The 22,021-nt window shown below is 34.8% G+C and overlaps 1 protein-coding gene and 1 long non-coding RNA gene across 9 annotated transcripts in view; one reads left to right on the top strand and one right to left on the bottom strand.

Annotated features, from left to right (window-relative positions):
* Positions 1 to 22,021, top strand: part of LOC102150380 (uncharacterized) — a 77,500-nt gene that overhangs the window by 11,534 nt on the left and 43,945 nt on the right. For 3 of the 7 annotated variants that reach the window (XR_011427743.1, XR_011427744.1, XM_005601200.4), the window contains exons 2-6: positions 3,359 to 3,482; positions 4,187 to 4,288; positions 9,507 to 9,566; positions 14,852 to 14,937; positions 19,624 to 19,713. Coding sequence is in view for 4 of the 7 variants with exons in the window: in XM_005601200.4 (XP_005601257.2) it covers positions 9,555 to 9,566; positions 14,852 to 14,937; positions 19,624 to 19,713 (188 nt within the window). In the remaining 3 variants the exon portion in view is untranslated. The remainder of the gene's footprint in view (positions 1 to 3,358; positions 3,483 to 4,186; positions 4,289 to 9,506; positions 9,567 to 14,851; positions 14,938 to 19,623; positions 19,714 to 22,021) is intronic. The other 4 variants (XM_023621564.2, XM_070239698.1, XM_070239699.1 and 1 more) reach the window with 4 other exon arrangements.
* The window catches only part of LOC138918395 (uncharacterized), a 113,636-nt gene that overhangs the window by 83,285 nt on the left and 8,330 nt on the right, over positions 1 to 22,021 (bottom strand). Inside the window, exon 2 of one of the 2 annotated variants that reach the window (XR_011427753.1) lies at positions 18,858 to 18,957. The exons of the other annotated variant lie outside the window; for it this stretch is intronic. This is a non-coding gene — a long non-coding RNA (uncharacterized lncRNA). The remainder of the gene's footprint in view (positions 1 to 18,857; positions 18,958 to 22,021) is intronic. 2 annotated transcript variants of the gene reach the window in all.

Genomic DNA, 22,021 nt, shown 5'->3' with positions numbered 1-22,021 from the left:
AAGCTTTGTCCTGGAAATTGAAGAGGACCAGGAAGCAGGAATCTATTAACCTTCATTTCTTATTTATTTTTAGTAAACGGAAGTAAAATTGAGACCCTCTGGTCTCTAGGAGATATGAGTGAGGATGTGTGACCAGTTCTCTATGACAGCTGAGCCTCATGTTACATTTCTATTCTTAATATATAAAAATTATTTCTTGTAGAACAAATCTATAGGGAAATAAGGAAAATAAAATACAGCACATTCTCTTTTGGCAAAGAAATGCTTATGTGTTTAAAACAAATTAACTTTTTAAGGCAGCTCTGAAGAAGTAATTTATTTTAAATAGGTGAACAGTTTACAGCTCTTGTGGGAACACTTTTTCCTGACTTTTCTTCATCATAGGATTAGGCCCTATGTTTTTAATTTAAGTCCTTTAATTTTTGCTGTTAACATTTAATTTACTTGATGACCCCATACTGTTAACTTTTGACCCAGTGAACTCAGGATGGTATATACAGACCATATACCTAATTTTAAAGAAACTCTTAAAGGAAAATAAGAGGTTTGATGTGAAACAGATTAAATTCATTCAGCTTTCCATGTAGGGAAGTATCATACATACTTAATCAAAGAACTTTTTTCTTCTTTGGGAGGATGCATTTTTATAAGCATGGTATTTTTTTACAATTAGATGTTTATGCCATTGGCAAAACATTCCAAAGCTGATGTGACTCTAACTGCAATACTTTTAATAAACTGCAAAACTACTAACATAGTATGGTATGTACCAAACCTTTTCCTGACAAGAAATTCTTGTACCATATGGCTAAATCTAATGATCCCCCCATCTACCCTTATTTATACTCAAATTTCCTTTCCTTTTATAGGAATTGAAATTCCTAAAGAGTTTAATCCTTTAGATGTAAAAACTGTTAGGACATACAGTTAATTATGATAAAGTTCAAAGCTGCTTCTAAGTCATTCAATGTAAGATACATAACTTTTATTTGTCCTTCAAACTAGACCTGTGGACTCACTTTTGAACATTTCTCCCTAATTATAAAACACACGTGCATTAAAGAAAATAGAAAAAAAATAAGGAATGATTGGAAGGCATTGCTTCTGAAGTCCCCTTAACAATATACCACTTTCTTCCTTCTTCCCAGTTGACAAAGGAAGGCTCTGTCTAGAATGACTCTTTAGTCCCTTACTTGCTTGTAGAATACAATAGTAGTATAATTAACCAGGATAGAGACATACGGAGGAAGAATAGGGCTTTTGGGTGTGTGTGTTTGTGTGTCTAAGGGTGTGGGATGGAAAAACTGGAAAAGGGGAGGAAGATGAGACGCCCAATGAGGACATACTGAATATGGAAGATTAAGTGCCAATGGGATAGCTTTGTAGAGATGTTCGGTAGGGAGCACAACATATATGTCTGAGGCTTAGAAAGGCCTGGGCTGGAAGGAGATATCACTAAAGAGGTGATAGTTGAAATTATGGAGGAAATGGATGCTATTGCTCATACAGACTGAATATAGTGAGAGGAAATGAGAACCAACATTAGTAAATAGGCAAAGTAAGAGGAGGCAGCAAAAGAACTGAGAAGAAATAGCAGCCAATGGGACGGAGGATTCAGAAGGAAAGAAGTCAGGAGTGTCAAGATAAAGACAGGTCAAATAAATTGAAAAAGATCATGGCATTTGGCAATTTTGTAATTAGTAATGTTTGCCAGAACACTTTCATTGCATTGAGGTGGCAGAATTTTGTTTGTGTTGGGGTGAAAAGTATATTAAAATTGAGAAAGGTTACAATAGATTTATATTATTTCAAAGCTCTTCATTTCTTCTTCAAAATAGAAATAAAGGATGATAGTTGTGAGGAGGTGGTTACAGAATCGAGGAGGAGATTCTACAGTGAAGAGTTTAATATATTTATAAAATGTGGGAAAGAGTGAGCAGAGAGGAGATTAAAAAGAGGAGGGATAAAAGTAAAGCAAGATCTCTAGGAGAGGAAGCAATGTAGGAGGAAAGGTGCAGGTAGAGGATTGACCTGGGAAAAGAGAAAGGATACTTCTTCCTCTGAGATTAGAAGGAAGGAAGTGAAGATAGTTATATGTATAACGTGTAAATGTGGAGCAAGAAGGTGAGGGAGGTTCATGGCTGATAGTATTGATTTTTTTTGCTGATAAAGGAGACATAAAAAAGATAAGGGTATAGGTGAAATAGCAAGTTTGAATTGATGTAAGATGTTATAAAATATATGCTCTAAGGAAGAGGGAATTATCCAGGGAGCATGGTTATTAGCAGGAGAGACTGATGCACCTAGGAATCTAGGCTGGATAGGAAAAGATATGAAGCTGTGTGGGAGATTGTGGTTTGAAAACAAAAGGGAATAGTTGAGGAGTGGAGGTTAAAATAAGGTAAGAAAGCAGGTGTTTAGGGAGTAATGGAGTGATAAAAACTGGAATGGTAAGTGGTTGTGGTCAGAGATCAGTATATTGGAGTCTAAGGCTGTGGAACAATTAATTTCCTGGTGCTCAGAAGGTTGAGAATGTGGCTTTGGGTGTGGACTGCAGAATGCAGTGGTTATAAGCTGGTGGAGTCAGAGTTCAAGATTGTCGGATGGGTTGTCCATAAGGACACTGAAGTGGCACACGATGGCAGAAAATGCAGGGGAGGTAGATATTAGAACCAAGTGCCAAAGTCCTCAGTAAATAAGGGAGGGAATGACTGGGCAAATAAGTATTGAGAATGAAAGAGAGGAATAAAAAATTTCCAAGATTGTTGATCATGCCCCCCCTTTTTTTTCTCACAAATTAAGAGTTATGTCTTAATGCTGTAAATATTTCTTGAATTAATGAATAAACAAATGATGAGCTCATTATTTTGAATAAGTATTCATGTTGAATAAGTATTTCTAAGAATGTTGGGTTTTTCTTATTACAGGCAATTGATACTAAAGAAGATACAAATGAGAAAGATGTAGAAAAAAATTAATAATCCTACACCCACAAATAACCACTAACTCCATTATTAAATTTTCATATCTGTTCATATATATATATATTTCCTAGAAATAAGTATTCAGCTATATAATATACTTTAATGGCTGAATAAGTATTCTATTATAGAATATAAGGATGTACTGTTAATTTTAGCAGTTTCTTATTTGGGGGTATTAGTAATCAGTATTAGTATTAGTAATCAGTAATCACTGATTCTAACCAATTTTTTTCTACTGGTAATAGGAAAAATCTAATAGATTAGATTTTAGTAAGCAAGTTAAATTTTTGGCTTATTTTTTTCCTTAGGATATAGTCTTAGAAGTGGATTTTTTGGTAGGGTCTTCATAGTGAGCCTGTTTATTTTTATTTTAGGCCTATTTCTAACAGGCTTATTTATGTGCATTCTTATTCTATCCCGGATTGGAATCAGAAAATTGGACAGTGTTGCAGGTACTCATTGATGCAGGCCTACCAGCAGCCACAAAAGTGAGAACTGGTAAGTAAAAGTCCTTCTTCACGGGAATAATGATAGGTGTTTTAAAAACTTGGAATCAAGTACACTTTTCATGAGCACAGTAAAAAAATGATTCATGAACTAAATAACAGGACATAGTGGTCAATTCAGAAATACATTTCAAATTAAATAGAAACCTCTATGAATAATCTATATTTGTTGACAGCATCCAATTTTAGCAGAGGTTTTAATAAATCATGAATAATCATCAAGGTTACTGCTCCTCAAACTTTCACAAAAGTGTGGATAATAGCAGAGAAGAATGAATAATTGCCCTAGAAGCTTGGTTCCAAGCTAGGATTTTCTTTAGTTTCATGTTTTGTCTTACATTTAATATAAATGTTGCATTATATATCATAATAGTCCTATGTTTAGTATGAATATAATGCTTATAAACTTTTTCAAAATATCTGAGTAGAATTGATATCTAAGAAGATGCTTCGTGTTTATTCAGTGCCTTTTAACACCGTGGCATAGCACAAATTTCTCTTGCCCTAAGCTGGACTTTTAGAGGCAAGGTTCTAGGCTGTTTCATGATTGTATAATATGTTCCTTTTCAGTTTTCTCTTCTACAGTTTAGCCAAGGCTATTTATAGTAGTGTATGGCAGGGAGTAGATTAATTGATGCTTACCCACTTTGAACCTGAGAGTGTCACAGAGTGAAAATTCAGTATCATTGCCAACAGAATACACTACAAGAAATGTTGAAGAAAGAGCTTCAGACAGAAGGGAAATGATACCATTTGGAAATACAGATCTACACAAAGGAATGATGAGCCCTGGAAAAGGTAACTACATGGGTAAATGTGTAAGATTTTTTTTCTATTTAATTCTCTTTTAAGGTAATCAACTTGAAAAATAATGTATTGTGGTATTTACAATATGTATAAGTAAAATATATGACAACAATAACATAAAGGCCGGGAGGGGAAAAACAGAAGCATGATGTTGTAGGATTTTTTTGGTATACGTGAAGTGGTGTAATATCACTTGAAGGTAGACTGTGCTAAGTTAATTATGTAGACTATAAACCCTAAAGCAACTAGTAGAATAACAAAACAGTTGTATCTAATAAGCCAACAAAGGAAAAAAAATGGAATCATAAAAACTCCATCCAAAAGAAGGCAGAAAAAGGAACAATGAATAGATGGAATACATGGAACAAATGGAACAAACAGAAAATAGCAAGATGATAGACTAATTTCATCAATAATCACATTAATTGTAAATGATAAAAATCCTATTCAAAGGAGGAGATTGCGAGATTGCATAGAAAGCAAGACCCAACATGCTTTACATACAAAAACAGAAGAAAGTTAGAATCAAAGGATAGAAAAAGATATATCATGCTGATGCTGACACTAGTCAAAAGAAAACTGGTGTGGCTATATTAACATAGTAGAAATGAAGTAAGGGTCCAGCCCGTGGCCAAGTGGTTAAAGTTCGCGCGGGCTGCTTCGGTGGCCCAGGGTTTTGCCGGTTCAGATCCTGGGTGCAGTCATGGCACCACTCATCAGGCCATACTGAGGCATCATCCCAAATAGCGTAACCAGAGGCACTCACAACTAGAATATACAACTATGTACTGGGGGGGCTTTGGGGAGAAGAAGAAAAAAAGAAAAATAAAGATTGACAACAGATGTTAGCTCAGGTGCCAATCTTTAAAAAACAAACAAAAAAAGAATAAGATTTCAGAGCGAAGAATATTACCAGGGATAAGGAAGGTCATTTCACAATAATAAAAGGGCCAGTTAATCAGGAGGATATAACAATCCTAAATGTTCATGCCCCAAATAAGAAGAGGTTAAGATATGTGAAGCAAAAACTGGTAGAACTACGAGGAGAAATAGACAAATTTGTGATTATAGTTGAGATTTCAATACCTCTCCTTCAATAATTGCTAGAACAATTTGAAACTTAGCAAGGATATAGTAAACTCAACACTATCCACCAATATTACCTAATTGACTTTTCTGGAACACTCCACGAATAGTAGAATATATATTCTCTTTAAAGTGTACATGAAACATTTACCCAGAGACCATATCCTAGGCCATGGGTTAGCAAACTATGACCCTGGGGCCAAATCTAGCCTGCTTTTGTGTGGCTTATGAACTAAGAATGGTTTTCACATTTTGAAAAGTTTCTAAAAAAACAAAGAAATTTGTGATAGAGACTGTATGTGGCACATAAAGCTTAAAATATTTACCATCTGGCCCTTTATAGAAAAAGTTTGCCTACCTCTGTTTTAGACCATAAAACATATCAGTACATTTTAAAGGATTCAAGTCATACAAAGTATGTTCTCTGACCACAATGAGATTATATTAGAAATCAATAACAGAGAGCTAAGTGGAAAATCCCCAAATATTTGGAAACAAAATAACATGCTTCTATACAGCCCATTGATTAAAGAAGGAATCAAAAGTGAAATTAGAAAGTTTTTTGAACTGCAGGAAAATAAAAATACAACATATCAAATTTTACATAAATGAAATGCCTCCATTAGAAAATACAGAAAGTCTCAAATCAATGAACTCAACTTCCACCTTAAAAAACTAGAAAAGAAGAGCAAATTAAACACAAAGAAGCAAAAGAAATAAAATAATAAAGATCAAAGTGGAAATCAATGAAATGGAAAACAAAAATCAATTGAGAATATCTATGTAATCAAAACCTGGTTGAGATCAGTAAAATTAATAAACCTTTAGCCAGACTGGTCACGGAGAAAAACGTGAGAGATGAGACACATATCAGGAAGACCGATGTCAGGCTTGAGAGAGGTGACATTATTACAAGTTCTACAGATATTTAAAGGATAATAAGGGAATATTATAAACAACTTCAGGCAAAAATCATTCAACAACTTAGATGAAATAGCCAAATTCCTTGAAAGACATAAAGTACAAAAGCTTGCTCAAGAAGAATAGATAACCTGAATGGTCATATATCCATTTTCAAAAAACTGAATTAGTAGTTTAAAACATTCCCACAAAGAAAACTTCTGGTCCATAAGGCTTCATTGGTGAATTCTTCCAAATATTTAGGGGAAAAATACCAGTTATAGACAAACTCTTCCAGAAAAGTGAAAAGGGGTAATACTTCCCAACCTGTTCTTTGAGGCCAGCATTACCCTGATACCCAAACCACGCAAAGACATTACAAGAAAAGAAATATCAGGCCAGTTTCCCTTATGAACATAGATGTAAAAATTCTAAAAAAATTTTTATCAAATCCAACCATATATAAGAAGGATAATATTATTATTGTGTGGGTTTATCCCCAAAATACAGGATTAGTTTAACTTTCAAAAATCAATCAATGTAACTCACTGTATTAAACTTTTTAAAAAAGAAAAACTGATTATTTCAATAGATGCAGAAAAAACAGACAAAACAAGTATTCATTCCTGATGTTAAAAACTCTCAGCAAATTAGGAATAGAAGAGTACTTCTTCAACCAGAAAAAGGGCAAAGGGCATCTACAAAAAAATCTACAGATAACCTAATAACTACTGGTGAAACATGTCATGCTTTCCCCCTGAGATCAGGAACAACACAAAGATGTCTGCTCTTACCACTTTTCTTCAACGTTGGAGGTTCTGACCAGTGCAATCAGGCAAGAAAAGAAATAAAACACATTCAGATTGGAAAGGAAGAAATAAAACGGACATAATCATCCATCTTTCACTTGGTGGAAGCTACAAAAAGCTACTAGAACTAATAAGTGAGTTTAGCAAGAGTGCAGCATATAAGATCAATATACAAGAATCATTTGTGTTTCTACATTCTAGCAACAAACAGTTGAAAGTGGAAATGCAAAAAAAAGTAGCATTTACAATGGCATAAAAAATATGAAACACTTAAGAATAAATCTGATAAAAGATCTGTACACTGAAAACTGCAAATATTGCTGAGAAGAATTAAAGACAACTTAAATAACTGGAGAGATTTACCTGGCTCTTGGGTTCATATTGTTAAGATGTCACTTCTCCCCAAATTGATCCATAGGTTCAACACAATCCAAATCAAAATCCCAGTAGGCTTTTTTTCAAAAAAGAAATTGATAAGCTGATTCTAAAATTTATATAGAAATGCAAAAGCTCTAGAATAGCCAAAACAATTAACTTCAACAAAAAGAGCAAAGTTGGAGGGCTGACACTACCTGATTTCAGGCCATTATAAATCTACAGTATTTAAAACAGTGGTATTAGCATAAAAATAGACAAATAGGTCAATGCAACAGAATACAGAGTCCAGAAATAGATCCATATATATAAGGTTTTTGACAAAGTGCAAAGGTAAAAATAAAATTGTTTTTTCCAATACATGGTGCTGGAAGAACTGGATATCCATGTACAAAAGTATGAATTTCGATTCACATCTTACACTGTGTACAAAAATTAACTAAAAATTGATCATATACCTAAATGTAAAATCTAAAATTACTATAAAACTTCTAGAAGAGAACATAAAATTTTTGACACCGAGTTAGACAAAGATTTCTCAGATGTAACACCAAAAGCACAATCCATAAATGAACAAATTGATAAACTGGACTTAATCAAAATTTTTAAAACTTCTTTTCTTCAAAATACATTGCTAAACGAAAGAAAAACAAGCCACAGGCTGGGAGAAATACTTGCAAAGCATGTAATAAAAGATTTGTATCAAGAATACAGTAACGAACTCTCAAAACTCAACAATGAGAAAACGAAAATCTCAATTAAAAAATGAGCAAGAGACTTGAAAAGTCACTTCACCAAGAAGATACCAGATAGCAAATAAGCACATGGAAAGATGATCAACTTTATTAACCTCATTAATCTTTAGGGAAATGCAAAGTAAAACCATGATGGAACAATTAGATATCCATACACAAAAAAAGTGTATACACATCGATTAGAACAGCTAAAATGAAAAGTGTTGTTGAGGATGTGGAGGAATCACAACTCTTGATACACCCCTAGTAGGAATGTAAAATGATACCACCACTTTGGAAAACAGTTTGGCAGTTTCTTAAAAAGTTAAACATATACCAACATATGATCTAGCCATTCCATTCTAGGTATTTCTCCCCAAAAAGGAAGCATATGTTCCTACAAAGATCTGTATATGAATCCTCATAGTAGCTTTATTTTTAACAATCTAAAATTGGAAACAAGTCAAGTGTCCATCAACAGGTGAATGGATAAATAATTCATTCATACAATGGAATACTACTCAGCAATAAAAGGGAATGAATTATTATTACATACAACAACATGGATGAATCTCAAAATAATATTCTAAGTGAAGAAAGACAAAAAGTTGAGAATATATCATATGATTCTGCAGATATAAAATTCTAGAAAGTACAAACTAATCTCTAGGGACACAAGGCAGACCAGTGGTTGCCTGGGGAGAGAGGGATTATAAAGAGGCAGGAGAAATTCTTAGGGATGATGGATATGTTCATTGTCTTATTCTGGTGATGGTTTCATCAGTATATACATGTTAAAACTTATATCGCTTGTACACTTTAAATACACAGGTTACAAGTTATCAATTGTATATCTTAAATATGTACAGTTTATTGAATATCAGTTATACCTTAATAAGGCTTTATTAAGTTTAACAAAGCTTAACAAATTCATTTTAAAAATGTATCTAGAAAAAAGTAAAGGAAAATAATTTCAATTGAAATATAAAAGGGAATTAACATTTATTAGAAACATACTAAGGGGTAAGAACTGGGTAGGTGCTTTAAATAAGAATTATAGCATATGCAAATACATCATTTTCTCTGTGCCAGGCACTGTTATCTACACTTTACATTTATCAAGGTGTTTAATCCTCACAACTCCTTGAGGTAGGGACTACTAATTATCCTCATGTTACAGGTGAGGAAATGGAGGCAAAAAGTCACACAACTTCTGAGTGGGGGGAGCTGAAATTTGAACCTGGGAAGTCTGGTGTTTTAATAGCTCTTTATGGCATCCATTAAGCTACACAATTTTATTTCCAGTTTACAAAATGGGAAAACTGTGCCTCACAAAGCAGTAACTTTTTGAAGATGACAGAATTTGTAAGTAATGTCAAAATTTAAACTCAAATTTATTTTACTCCCAAATATACAATCTTCCACAGTAGACTGTCCCTATTTAGATTTCTGGTTAAATACCAAGACTGACAGATGCTATAATAACTACTGATAACTAAGCTCAGACTGTGTTACTCACTTCTCCCACACCACTTTTACCACCCAGTATGTTGTCTGGCATGTTTGTTGAGTATAGATTATACATAGCACCAATACGCAATTAAGAGCTCAAAACTTATTTGTTGCTTTTTTTGACACGATTCCATTTTTAACATTCATAGTGTCTGCTGAAACTAAGAAATTGAGTGTGTGACCTTGGAGGATCTTTTCAGGCTAATATTAAAGCCAATAATTTATCTGTGCGCTTCTGTAAGTAGAATTAAACAGAAGTGATCCTATAGCCCTAAAACTGAACTTGAGGAAATCTTTTACTTTTCCGCGAAATCTTCCTTTCCTCTGTGTGTGTGTGTGTGTGCGCTTTAAATTATGGTTACTAGTCTGGAAGATATGGTTTGATATGTGGTCAAAGTGGCCCCCAGATTTTCTTTGTTGAAGTAAAGAGAGTAAGCAACAACACAGGAACATTTCTAAATTGCTAAAAAAAATTTATTCCATTATTGGATAGAGTTCAATAGACATAAAACTTTTACAATAAAATTGCTTTTAGGTGACTTTTGGAGGCACAATAGGGTATTAGTTAAGAAAACTGGCACTGGAATCAGACAGATCTGACATCCTAGCTCTGCCCACTTGCCAGCTATGTTCCCTTAATGATATAACTTAGGCCTCAATTTTGCCCATCTGTGAAATGGGTTAGTAATACTTACCTCACAGAGTTGTGAATATTAAATGAGATAATAAATATCAGAGCACTTAACACAGTGTCCAGCATACAGTAAGTACTCAATAAATGTTCCATTGCCAGCTACTATGAAGATACTGCTACATACATGTAGGAATCCAAAGCCATATTAGATTATAATGATGAAATGCTAAAAGTATTTAATGATATAATCTCTTGTTTACAGAAAATGTATCACACAGATTCCAAAAACTCTTAGCTCAGGGAGTATCAAACTTGATCCATTCCTATTTAAAGAAACAAGTAAGATAGCACATTCTAATACTGAACCTTCTTTAAAGGTGGTTTTCTATTTCCATAGTCCCATAGCCAGGATTTGCTTTGGGGATGGAAATTCATGTTGACCCTGACAGTTTTACATTAAAACAAACTCCATATTTAAGAGCAAAAAGTTTGGATGATGTGTTAATGTATCTTTTATATTCTATATTTTTTGTAGCCATAGCCTTTATACAAAAGTACTGCAGTCTAAAAAAAGTTGTAGGTATTTATTTTGTGTTTTATCTTAAGACATAATTTTTGAGGACCTTCAATTAAAAATTCAGAACATTGAGTGAGATAATCCAGAAAAACTGAGTCTTTCAATTTTATTCATTCAGTTTGTTATTCTCACTCATTAAGGGGTCAGCCAAAATGAAGAGACAATGTTTAATAAAGGACAGCTTTGTCTGACCTGAAGGAAAGTGTTCCAAAGCTAGAGCACCTCCTTAGAAACTGTTTTGAAATTGATACCTCATCTTACAATCAAAGTTCATACATAGCCCTCGATCTTCATTGCATTCCCTCATTAGTCCATAGGGTTTCAGTCAATTTCTATATGATGATGACTTTCACATGTACATCAACAGCCCAATAGCTTATCAAGAAAGCTTGAGTCTTCTATTTTCTAGTGACATCCCACTTAGATCTGGCATTAAGTTCATTTTTTTCCTTCTAGCTATTTCTTCCAAATTTCTTGGCTATTGTTACTAACAACACAAATTTTTGGATCTTCCAATTTACAGTCTTAGGTTCATTTCCTTATTTTCTTTCCCTCCCATATGAAAACAGTTGCTAAACTTGTTACTTCTTATAGTTGTTACTTTATAATGTACTTCGGGTATGCCCCTTTTCATTTTTAAAACTGCCAGTTTAATTCAAGCTCTTAAATGTCAAGGTGTTTTGTAGCCTCTTGTATTATATCGCATTACATTGCATTGCATTGCAGCCTCTTGGTTTTCTCTCTAGTCCCCATCCTCTTTTACCCCTTCCCCACTAGCCAATACAAAATATAAAATATTTTTCATCAAACACCCTGTAAAAAAGTGAATAAGGTGGGTGAATAAGGAAAACCTGATTGACTAGGAAAAGGGAATTTAAATGGAATCTCCTTTCTTTTCAATGATTCTATCTGGAAGGAAAGGAGAAGAGCAGAACCTTCAGGAATTGGCTCATAACTTAGATACTGAATGGGAAATTGTTGTCAGGAAGAGACTGATAATACATGGCAATAACCATTGGAAAGCTAAAAGGAGACATAAAATTCAACTTTTGCTAGCCACTCTTTCCCTTTTTGCTCTCCATATACCTCATATGTGCAGTATTTATTTTGTTTGTCTTATTCTGGTCATAAAGTTATCTAGGAGGCTAGGAGCGCTGACCACCATCAGAGATGGGAAAGTAGTCTGTTCTGATTGTAGTGACGAAAGGAGTTCAATTCACACCAAGGGTCTTTCTCGCATTTAGAAACATCCTATTATTTAAGGCCTTTCGCTCATATAAGCTCATCACTAGTTCTTTACCTTTCTATTTCATTTCTCTCTACTCTCATGTTTGTGTTCTCCGTTCCTATCAAAGTATCATGTCTGGGAGATGACCTGCCTGTTCCTGCTCTGCAGTAGTTTTGTATATTGCTATATCTCCAGTGCCTCAAATAGTGCCTAGCACATAGCACAGAGTAAGTACTCAACAAGTGTTTGATGAATCAATGAATGATTACCCTTTCTCTCTGGCAATCCAAATCCATTGCCGCTTACAAAAAAAAAATCTAGCAGCTGGCCCAGTGGCAATTAAGTTCACATGCTCTGTTTCGGCAGCCCAGGGTTCACTGGTTCGGGTCCTGGGCGTGGTCCTATGCACGGCTTATCAAGCCATGCTGTGGCAGGCGTCCCACATATAAAAAAATAGAGGAAGATGGGCACAGATGTTAGCTGAGGGCCAATCTTCCTCAGCAAAAAGAGGAAGATTGGAGGCAGATGTTCGCTCAGGGCTAATCTTCCTCAAACAAACAAAAAATTGACATAAGGTTTGCCTACTCCAGTAAACTTCTATCCATTATCAATCTAGTTTTAAATCACTTCATTTTCCACGTCCCCTTCGCAATTATTTATAGTTTTCACTCAATTAATGTACTCTTATTATGTTACTTTTTATATACTCCCACATCTTTTCTATATATGTTATATTTTCAACTAAAAGAGTATGCCTCAAATGTTATATATTGTATGTGCTGCTCAACAGTGCCTCCTGTGCTACAGAAAGGTAGACACTCAATAGATGGGTGGTTACTGCCTTTTAAGGTCTATTCTCTGGATCAATGTGATCTGCCTTGAAAGGGAGTTTAGATCCATAGGTTCTGTTTTTTGCTACTTCACTCATACATTGTGTGACTTTGAGTAAAATTGTTCCTTCAGTGTTCAGTTTAAGAACAAATTTTTTAAAAAGGAACAGTTTCCTAAAGAAAGACATTTTAAAGCTACAGGAGCATCTATAGGTTGGTAACATTTCTCCAGAAATATGTGATGTAATATAAAAGTTCGGGACTGGTCACTTTGAATCTTTTCTTGGAATTTCTGTAGAAATTTCCATGTAGCAGAGAAACTGAAATAGTGTTATGTAGAAAATATTATTAACTAAGAAAAGACCCCTAATTTCATCATAGAGAATAAGTAGAGGTAATATTCTGGATTTTTGCAATACTTAAGCTATTTCTTAGTTGTCTCATGAAGGAATTAATGTAGTGGAACATATTCAAGGAATGACTTGAATTCAAGGTGTCAGAATTAAGACTGTACAAAGGTGTAACCGTGTTTTCTATACTGGATTTTCAAATAGCTAAATTAAAAGCCAATCACTCTCTGGCTTCTTTCTTCATCTATATTGTCTTCTAGCAACAATAAATTTGGGCAACCTGTACATTAAAGCAATTTCTAACCATGCCAAATCAACTTCAGTTTCTAGTCATTTCCAGTTCCTCCTCCATGAAAGTGTACAACATTTAGGTTATTCCACATATTTGCCCCATATTCCAAAGTGTTAGGTTGCCAAAGAAAACTGATCAGGTAATACTACTATTTGTCTTCATGTAGTCATTCTAAGTACACATAAAATCAGACATTAACACAAAAATATGAAGGGAAGAAAAACATCAAGCCATAGAATTGAGTTTTAGTTTTACTGACATTTATATATCACACTTCCTGTTTATGATTTCAGAAGTGCAACCATGCAGTGCTTCTATTAAAAACTGAGTAATTGACAACAGTTTGAGGATTACAGTGACAACTTACTCAAAGGAAAAAATACTAAACTTCTGCCTTCGTTTGTGGAACTGCTATCTTTCTTGTGTAAAAAGTTGAGTATTTTTCAACCATCATTTACTAATAGTGTAGTTAAAAGGGAGCTTAATAGCCTTGTGCCCCTAAAACAAGCAACCAGACATGAATCTTAGTTCTGAATTTGACTAGTTTATGGAATAAAAAAACCAAGCCAAACCTCCTCTAATACATATATGTAAAGGCAATGCTTGCAAAAATTTGCTTTTTTCCCTCATTTTGTGATTTCAGTTGTCTATTGTTATGCATTAATTAACAATTTCACCTGAAGGAGGGAAAGGGTAGATGTGAATACAGTTTTTAAATAAAAGCCCCTTTCTCTATTAACTTGTTCTAATTGAAGCATAATTATGTCAGTTTATTTTTCGGTGACTTCAGAGTGTGTGTGTGTGTGTGTGTGTGTGTGTGTGTGTAGAGAGAGCGAGCGCCCAAGTGAGCAATGACTGCTAGCTAGACATGAAAATCCATGTCCTCACTTCTTGGCCAAACAGATAACCTTTTTCCCCGCCCCCCTTGCAGTTAGCTGTGGGCATACGACTAAGTCACAGCTAATGGAATAAGTATGCACTACTTTGAGTCCCCTCCCCTAGAAAACTCTCCTTCCAGCAGACTGAAGTAGAGAAGACCCCCAGGGAGACTTTGGAAGTTTGGTACTGAAAGCCTAGGTACTGAAAGACCTTGGAAACGTAAATATTATTGAACTACTTGTTCATTTTAGCAAGAAACAAATTGGAGCCATTATACATTTGGGGGTTAATCTGTTATGGCAATTAGCCTATCCTAATTAATTCAATATACAAAACTTATATTTGCAGTGTCCCTATGATGCACAACTCCAGAGAGCACCATTTACATTGTATGCATGTAAATGGAATTTCCTGAAGCAGTTAAGAGGCTACAGGTATGTATACGTATGGGTATATATAAATGTTCCGCCCAGAGTTGTGCAGTGATGTAGCTCTGCCATACTAAACTCCAACCTCTCTCTTGGGTTTTACTGCATATGAGCATCATTTGTGTAAAGGCACTTCCCTTTTGTATCTGTGGTAACAGGTTAAGGTGGAATGGATCATCCAGCAAGAATCTTAAGGGGAAAATGTATACTTAGGGTCCAAATCAGATCTCTTTTTTGGATTCCTTCAACTGTGTTAGCTACATACTCTTCTTCTAACCTATTACCCTCTGGCATTAGGAGATTGTTAGGAGCCCCCACCCCTCACACACACTTACTGCTATGAGTAATAAAAACTTTTCTGGGCTTCACTTAGCTCATCTATAAAGTGAGAGTTGGATTATATGATCTCAAAGATCCCATGACTAAAATTCTACCATCTATGACTATAATGTCTATAGGTATTGGTAGAAATAAGTGTTACTGTTGAGTGTTCCTTTGGATTCCAAATTGATACTACAGAGGTGCTTAATAGTAACTTGAAGTTTTAAAAAAGATATTTAGCTTGCACCAATTTACAAAGACGCCCAACAGAGGTTCTTCTCTTCTCCCAAACAAAAACTATTAAGTTGAAAAGATTTTTAACTCACTCAGGACATTTTTTTGAGCAATTTTAAAGTGGTGTGTCACCTCTGATTTCTTTACACAGGAGGTGGAGAAGCATCCAAGCTAAGGCAGAAGGTGATATCTATTGAAATAATATACTGTATTACAAAAAAGTAAAAAACTAAATAGATTGTTGTTCACTGAATTTAGCATTTAAAACCTTAAATTTTACTTCTCCTAATTGTATACTTATGCTCTAAAAATTCAGTGCAGTAACAATTAATACTAAAGCAAGTTCAGCATCATGACAAAATCTCCAAAGTCATAGTTATTTTTGTCATAGTTAACTAAGTCATCTATCCATGTGGGACTTAGTGCTACATCACATTTTTGGTTTAGCTGACAGAAATGAATCTTTGCCTGTTTGTCTGCTAGTGGGATTTTAATTTCATAGATTTCAACTTGGGTTAAAGCTACAATATATATCATCCAGACATGGAATTGGCTTTAACTCAAATTCTTTTGCTGCAGGAGAGCTGCAGAAATATGGACCTCACTCAGGGATGATACTGTTTTAGAAAGGAGAAAGGACAGGCTCTATAACATTGTTCCAAGTGGAATTTTTATATTAAGAGCAGGCCATGTATAGGCTGGAGTAGATACGAAGAAGAATTGCAGTAACTTTTTTTTTTTCCACAAAGGGAACAAGAAAGAAGAGAGCCTGCAATAGTATTTTGAGTACTAATAGACACGTGTTGAATTCTAAAATAGCTTTACGTAATTGCAGAAATTGGGAAACAATCTTTAAAATGAAGAGCTGGATAAATAAGTTTTGGTATATCCTTATATTGGAATGTTATGCAGATATTAAAAACATGTTTTCAATAATATTAAATAACATGAGAAAATTATCATTATAAACTATAAATCCTTTATTCCTATCAAACAGGAATCAATCTTATTCTTCCCAACTTCTGTACTCTTCCTCATGCCATTTCCTCCCCACCCCAAATATAAATAGGAGAATAATGGAAGAAATGTTTTAAGGAGAGATGCATAGACAGTGAATTTTAAAGCCTGAAGGAATTTCTGAGATCACGTAGTCAAAATTCATCATTTTGCAAAGGAAACTGACACTGGAAAATTAAATGTCTCACCTAAGGTCTCAATCCCAACATTGCCACTTGCTAAAACCCAGGTTTCCTTTCCAGTCCCCAAATTTGGCACATTTTATTTTCTATTACAACATGCTATGTCTGAGTTTGGGTCAGACCAGATTATAGAGTATTGAAGGTTAGGCCAACAAATATGAACTTTATCCTAGACTATCCTTTTTTTTGGAGAGGACGAGTACAGGACACAAGGGAATGATAATAATCAGAGTCATAAAATATCTGTAGAGATCATCTGTTTATATTTCCTAATAATTCTAAATCTTTAAATTTTTTCTCACACATTACAACTTTAAAAATTCTTGGAGGAGAACCTAAATCATTTCTGTGTCTCACATAAGTGACTAGATTACCACTTATATAACTGTTTTATTTATGTATTCATTTGCTTTGGTCTATCCCTTCCAATAGAATGTATCTTCGGGGGTGGGGGGGGCTAGGCCTGTATCTTTTTTTGTTGACTCCAGCACCTAGCAAGTGTTTGACACTTAAAAGATGTTCAATAAGTATTTAGTGAGTGAATTAATAAATGATAGCTACTAAAAAGCAGTAGTCCTTTATTTACTTTGACTAGACTTCTCCTGGATGTTTTCCCAAATTTTGTGATTCCATTAGCATTCAAAATTAATTTTAGGATTGGGCGAACCTGCTCTGTTATTCATATGCTTTGTATTTCAGTCCAGCACAATTAAACTGTTTTGTAATATTAATTTAGGCACTCTTAAAACTTGTGCAAATTCACAAAGTTTGGGAATGACCTTGGCCTGTAATTTTATTTAGATTTTTATCCACAGATGAATGTGTGCACTTATACCAAGAATTAGTGGTTTCTATGTGAGAATAAACTGATGATGAGTCAGGAGGCAACACTATTGGATGAACATATTTAGAAATAGGATAAAAGAGAAGCAATGCCTTGAAAAATAGAAAGATTCGGCTGAAATAAGTATACATGTAAACTTACATCCTCAAATTAAGTGTAAATTGCAAACCTGACAAAAAGAAGTAAATAATATTTTGAAGAGTGGATTTTTCCTTAAAGGCAGGATATTAAAACAAAACAAAACAAAACAAAAACACTGAGCTTAAATTTAAATAATAATCTCAGTTTTAAAAGGTAGTCCACATAAATTTTTCTCCTTAGATTTCCTTCAATATAAAAGTATGTAGGAATTAAAATAGATATTTATTTTGTTACAGCAAAATCTTTACCAGATGAAGAAGTTTAAAAATGTTGGCCTATTAGCCCATTTCTAGGAATTTATCCTAATTTAGGAAATAATCTGAAATGCTGCAACAGAGTTATGCATAAAAAAGTTCATAGCAACATTATTCATAGGAAAGTAAGGAAAACAGCTTAAGTGACCACTTAAGGAAATAGTACTCCATACAAGGAACATTATGCAGCCATTGAAAATGTTTTTGAAGAGTTTTAAATAACTTGAGGAAACATTTCTGATAAATTGTTATGAAAAAAGGCAGTGTACTCAAGCAAACAGTTTGAACTTCATAAGCTTAAAAAACTGCATGGAAATAAGTCTACAGCCAACAGTCAGTTGCCTCTAAATAAAGGAATTAGTGGTTAGTTTTTCCTGCTGTCCTTTTAAGAAATCTCTTCTTTATTTTATTTAAACATGTTTTCAAAATCTTCTTCACTTACATGTACTACTTTTATAGTCAGAAAAAGAAATCCATTACTTGTGACAGACATGTGTTTATGTCCCAATGATATGTGTTCAGTATCATCACATGAATATAAATATTGTTAACCAAAAGAAAAATTTGGTATTATTTAAATCCAAATAATGGAGTTTCCAAAACAAACACTGATACATATCCTATAACTTGTAAAATTATGGTTTAGTATAATTTACTAATTATTTTGACCTAGCAAGCTCTCAGTATGTTCATTTATGATGGAGATGGTTGGAGAGGGGATACCTGAATTAATTTATTAAGTTCCTTGAATCTGTCAGTTAGCAACTCTCCCAACAAGAGTTTAATGATACAGTATGATGTCAAAAAGCTGTCCATAAAATTGTGCTGAGTGATTCACTTTTGCAAACTATTATTTTGTACTTCAAAAAGAACGAACAGTCTCTTAAGTGCTAATTTTTTACAAATAGAAAGGAGAGAAAAATTTGTTCTTACCTTGTTTGTTTTGGCCAGCTGTGAGCTTCATGTAAGATTCTGTGATCTGACATCATCTCTTAAAATGTTTCTTGTGGAAATAACTGGCAACAATATTTACCTGGTAGGGTTGTTAGAAGTTTTAGTGATGACATATGTAAAGTGCCTGGCATAGTACATTGCACATAGGCATTCAGTAAAGGGTGGCTATTCTGAGAATATATAATATTACTATGACTTCTTATCTGTTATATTCCTATATATGGGATGAACCGGAAAAAATATGAAGTACAATCTATTTAAAAACATTATTCTAGACTTCCAGATAAAGATGAGTGAAGGCAGACCACAAAATCTTCCTCCCCAAATACCTCACAAAACGGGAAAACTTAACAGTAAAAACTCCTTTAAAAACATTACTAGAAGCAGCCAGAAAAAGAAAATGTCCACAACCTAAGCCAGCAAAGGCCAAAATAATACTGTTATTTCAAAATAAATAAATTTGGAACAGCAAGAAATGAAACAGACATGGCTAGAAATCAAATTCTCACCAAAAAGAAAGACTGGCAATCCCAGCACATTCCCCTAGTCAATTCCTTCTTCTTTTCACCAAGATGATTACGCCTCATCTCTTCTCTCCTGAATCTTCCACATCTCCCTGTGCCTCACCTCAGTCTTGTTTTATGGATAAATAGGAACTGTCACAAGAGAAACTTATCCTTCCCACACCCTGTCTACCGACCTACCTTCATCTGTACCCATATATACTCTCTCTTCCTTTATAAAGGATCAGCTGTCCCTGCTCTGAGCTAAGGCAAGCCCCTCTACTTGTGCCCCGGATCCCATCTTTTCTTGTAGAGTCAAGGATTGCGTTCTTGTGAGTATCCCCTTCATTACCTGGATCCTCAATTTCTCCCTCTTTACTAGATTATTCTAACAAGAACACTTACTGTAGTATTTCCCATACTAAAAATACCATCACGCTAGATCTCCTATCCCCCTCTACTTAAAGGGTGAGTAGGAGCCCATTTTTCTGCTCTCCTTTATAACAAAACTTTTCAAAGATTGTCTATACTTGCAGTTTCCACTTCCTCACCTTACATTATCTCTTCAATCCATTCCAATTAGTATTCTCTCTACAGCTCCACGTAAACGGCTCTTGTTGAGATCACTGACTACCTTCTTGCCAGATACTTTTCCTCTTCCCAAATGTTTGGGACACCCAGGCATATTCCTCACCCTTTTTTTCTTCTCCATCAACATTCATTTCCCCCTAGGTCATCTCATCCAGTCTTTTTGGTTTAAAATGTTGCCTGTGATCTTAGGACTCCTAAAATTTGTATTCTATCCCAGATACCTCTGTTGAGCTCCAAACTCATATCCAACTGCCTGCCCAGGAACTACACTTAGATGTCTAATAAGGACCTCAACATTAACACATTCAAAACAAATCTCTTGATTTTCTTCTCCCCCTCAATTTACTTCTCCCCAAGTCTTTCCCCATTCAATAAGTGACATTATTTGCTCAAGGCAGAAACCTAGAAATCATCCCTAATTCCTCTGTGTGCCAGTTCTTAAGCTGTTATCTCTTAGCAATAAACCCTTCCATACTCTGTGATGCTGGAACTGGGATTCTGCCAACTACATTTCTTCTTTGTCAGCTGAATCCCTGCTATGATCTGTCAATAAGAGGCCCTAGAGAAAGACTAAAAGTCAGGAAGAGGGGACAAAGAACTTGCTTTTTGGTTTTCTTCACTTGTCAGGGTTGCCCCAGTCACGGACCTTCACCCTGACAGTGGCACTTAGCTCAAAATTTCAACTATTTTCCACTCTCCTAGAATCAGCCCCAAGGTACCCTCTCAGAGGTACCAGCAGCAAATTGGCAGCACCCCCTGCCCTGAGGTCATGGGTCCAGCTCTGCCGAATGTTCCCTCTGAGCTTCTGGGTTCTGATAACTTCAGGTGTTCCCCATGTTTATCTGGTACTAGGGGTAGTAGCTGCTTCCTGAAGTTACCCTGTTATGTCAGTGCTCCCTTTTTTGCATTTTCAGTTTTACAACACCTATTTAACCAATTCTTTATACTCAGTTATTGCTGTTGAAATACTTAGCAGCAGCCAAGTAACTCCTCTAAAGCATATACCATCCCCTTGCTCCTCATCACATTTAAAACAAAATTCAGACTCCTTACCAGGGCATACAAACTCTTTTGTGATCTGGCCTATCCACTTCTCTAGTCTCATCTCTCACCACTTGCTGGTTACTCACGTGGCTCTAATCATTCTGTCTTGAACACACCACTTTCCCACAGCAGAGCCTTTGTACTTGCTTTCCTCTATGTCTGGATTGCCCAGGTCTTTACCTAGCTCACTGCCTCACTTCATTCAGATCTCTTCTCAAATGTTATCTTAGAGAGGCCTGCTCTCGCCACTCTCTCTAAAATGCACGATTCCTTCCCCCACCTATCCATTTCCTTACCTGGATTTCTTATTATCACTACCTGACATTCTAAATTTATTTCTCCCTCCCCCACCCTCAACTAAAAAGTTTCATAGCTTCATAAAGGTAGGGAAATGATCTTATTTACCACTAGGGCTGGCACTTAATAAACTCCAGTTGACAAGTGAATTTAATAAATTGCAGTGAAGGCAGAAGTAGACCAAAGTATTTGCAAATAACAATATGCAAGTGAGACAAAGACAGTATAGCTTGATTCATCTCCCTGAATACATAATGCAACAAATGAATCAGAAAAAGCACTTAAAGATGTAATAGAAGAGAATTTCCACAAAATAATGAAAGAACTGAATCTGCAGAATAAAATGTTCAAAGAAAAATGGACACAGTATTCAATATTGAGGCATATCCTAGTTAGGCTATTAACCATAAAAAATGAAGGAAAAACTTTTCATACCACTAGGCAGAAAACTAAATAACTTGTAAGAGGGCGGACGTCATGCTGGTCTTAGACTTCCTCTAAGCAATATTCAAAGCCAGAAAACAAAGGAAAAATGTCTACACAGTTTTAAGGCAAAGCCAGTATGACCTCAAACTATTATATCTAAATAAGTGTCATTAAGAATTGACGAAAAAGACAAACATAGCATCCATGAATCCGTGTAGGAAAAAAAACCCCAAAACTACTTAGCAAAGAGCAGATAACTAAGTGATGAAACAAAATTAATAA

The sequence above is a fragment of the Equus caballus genome, chromosome 17 (assembly GCF_041296265.1).
Source record: "Equus caballus isolate H_3958 breed thoroughbred chromosome 17, TB-T2T, whole genome shotgun sequence".
Taxonomy (NCBI): domain Eukaryota; kingdom Metazoa; phylum Chordata; class Mammalia; order Perissodactyla; family Equidae; genus Equus; species Equus caballus.
This window is presented reverse-complemented; position numbering and strand designations above follow the sequence as displayed.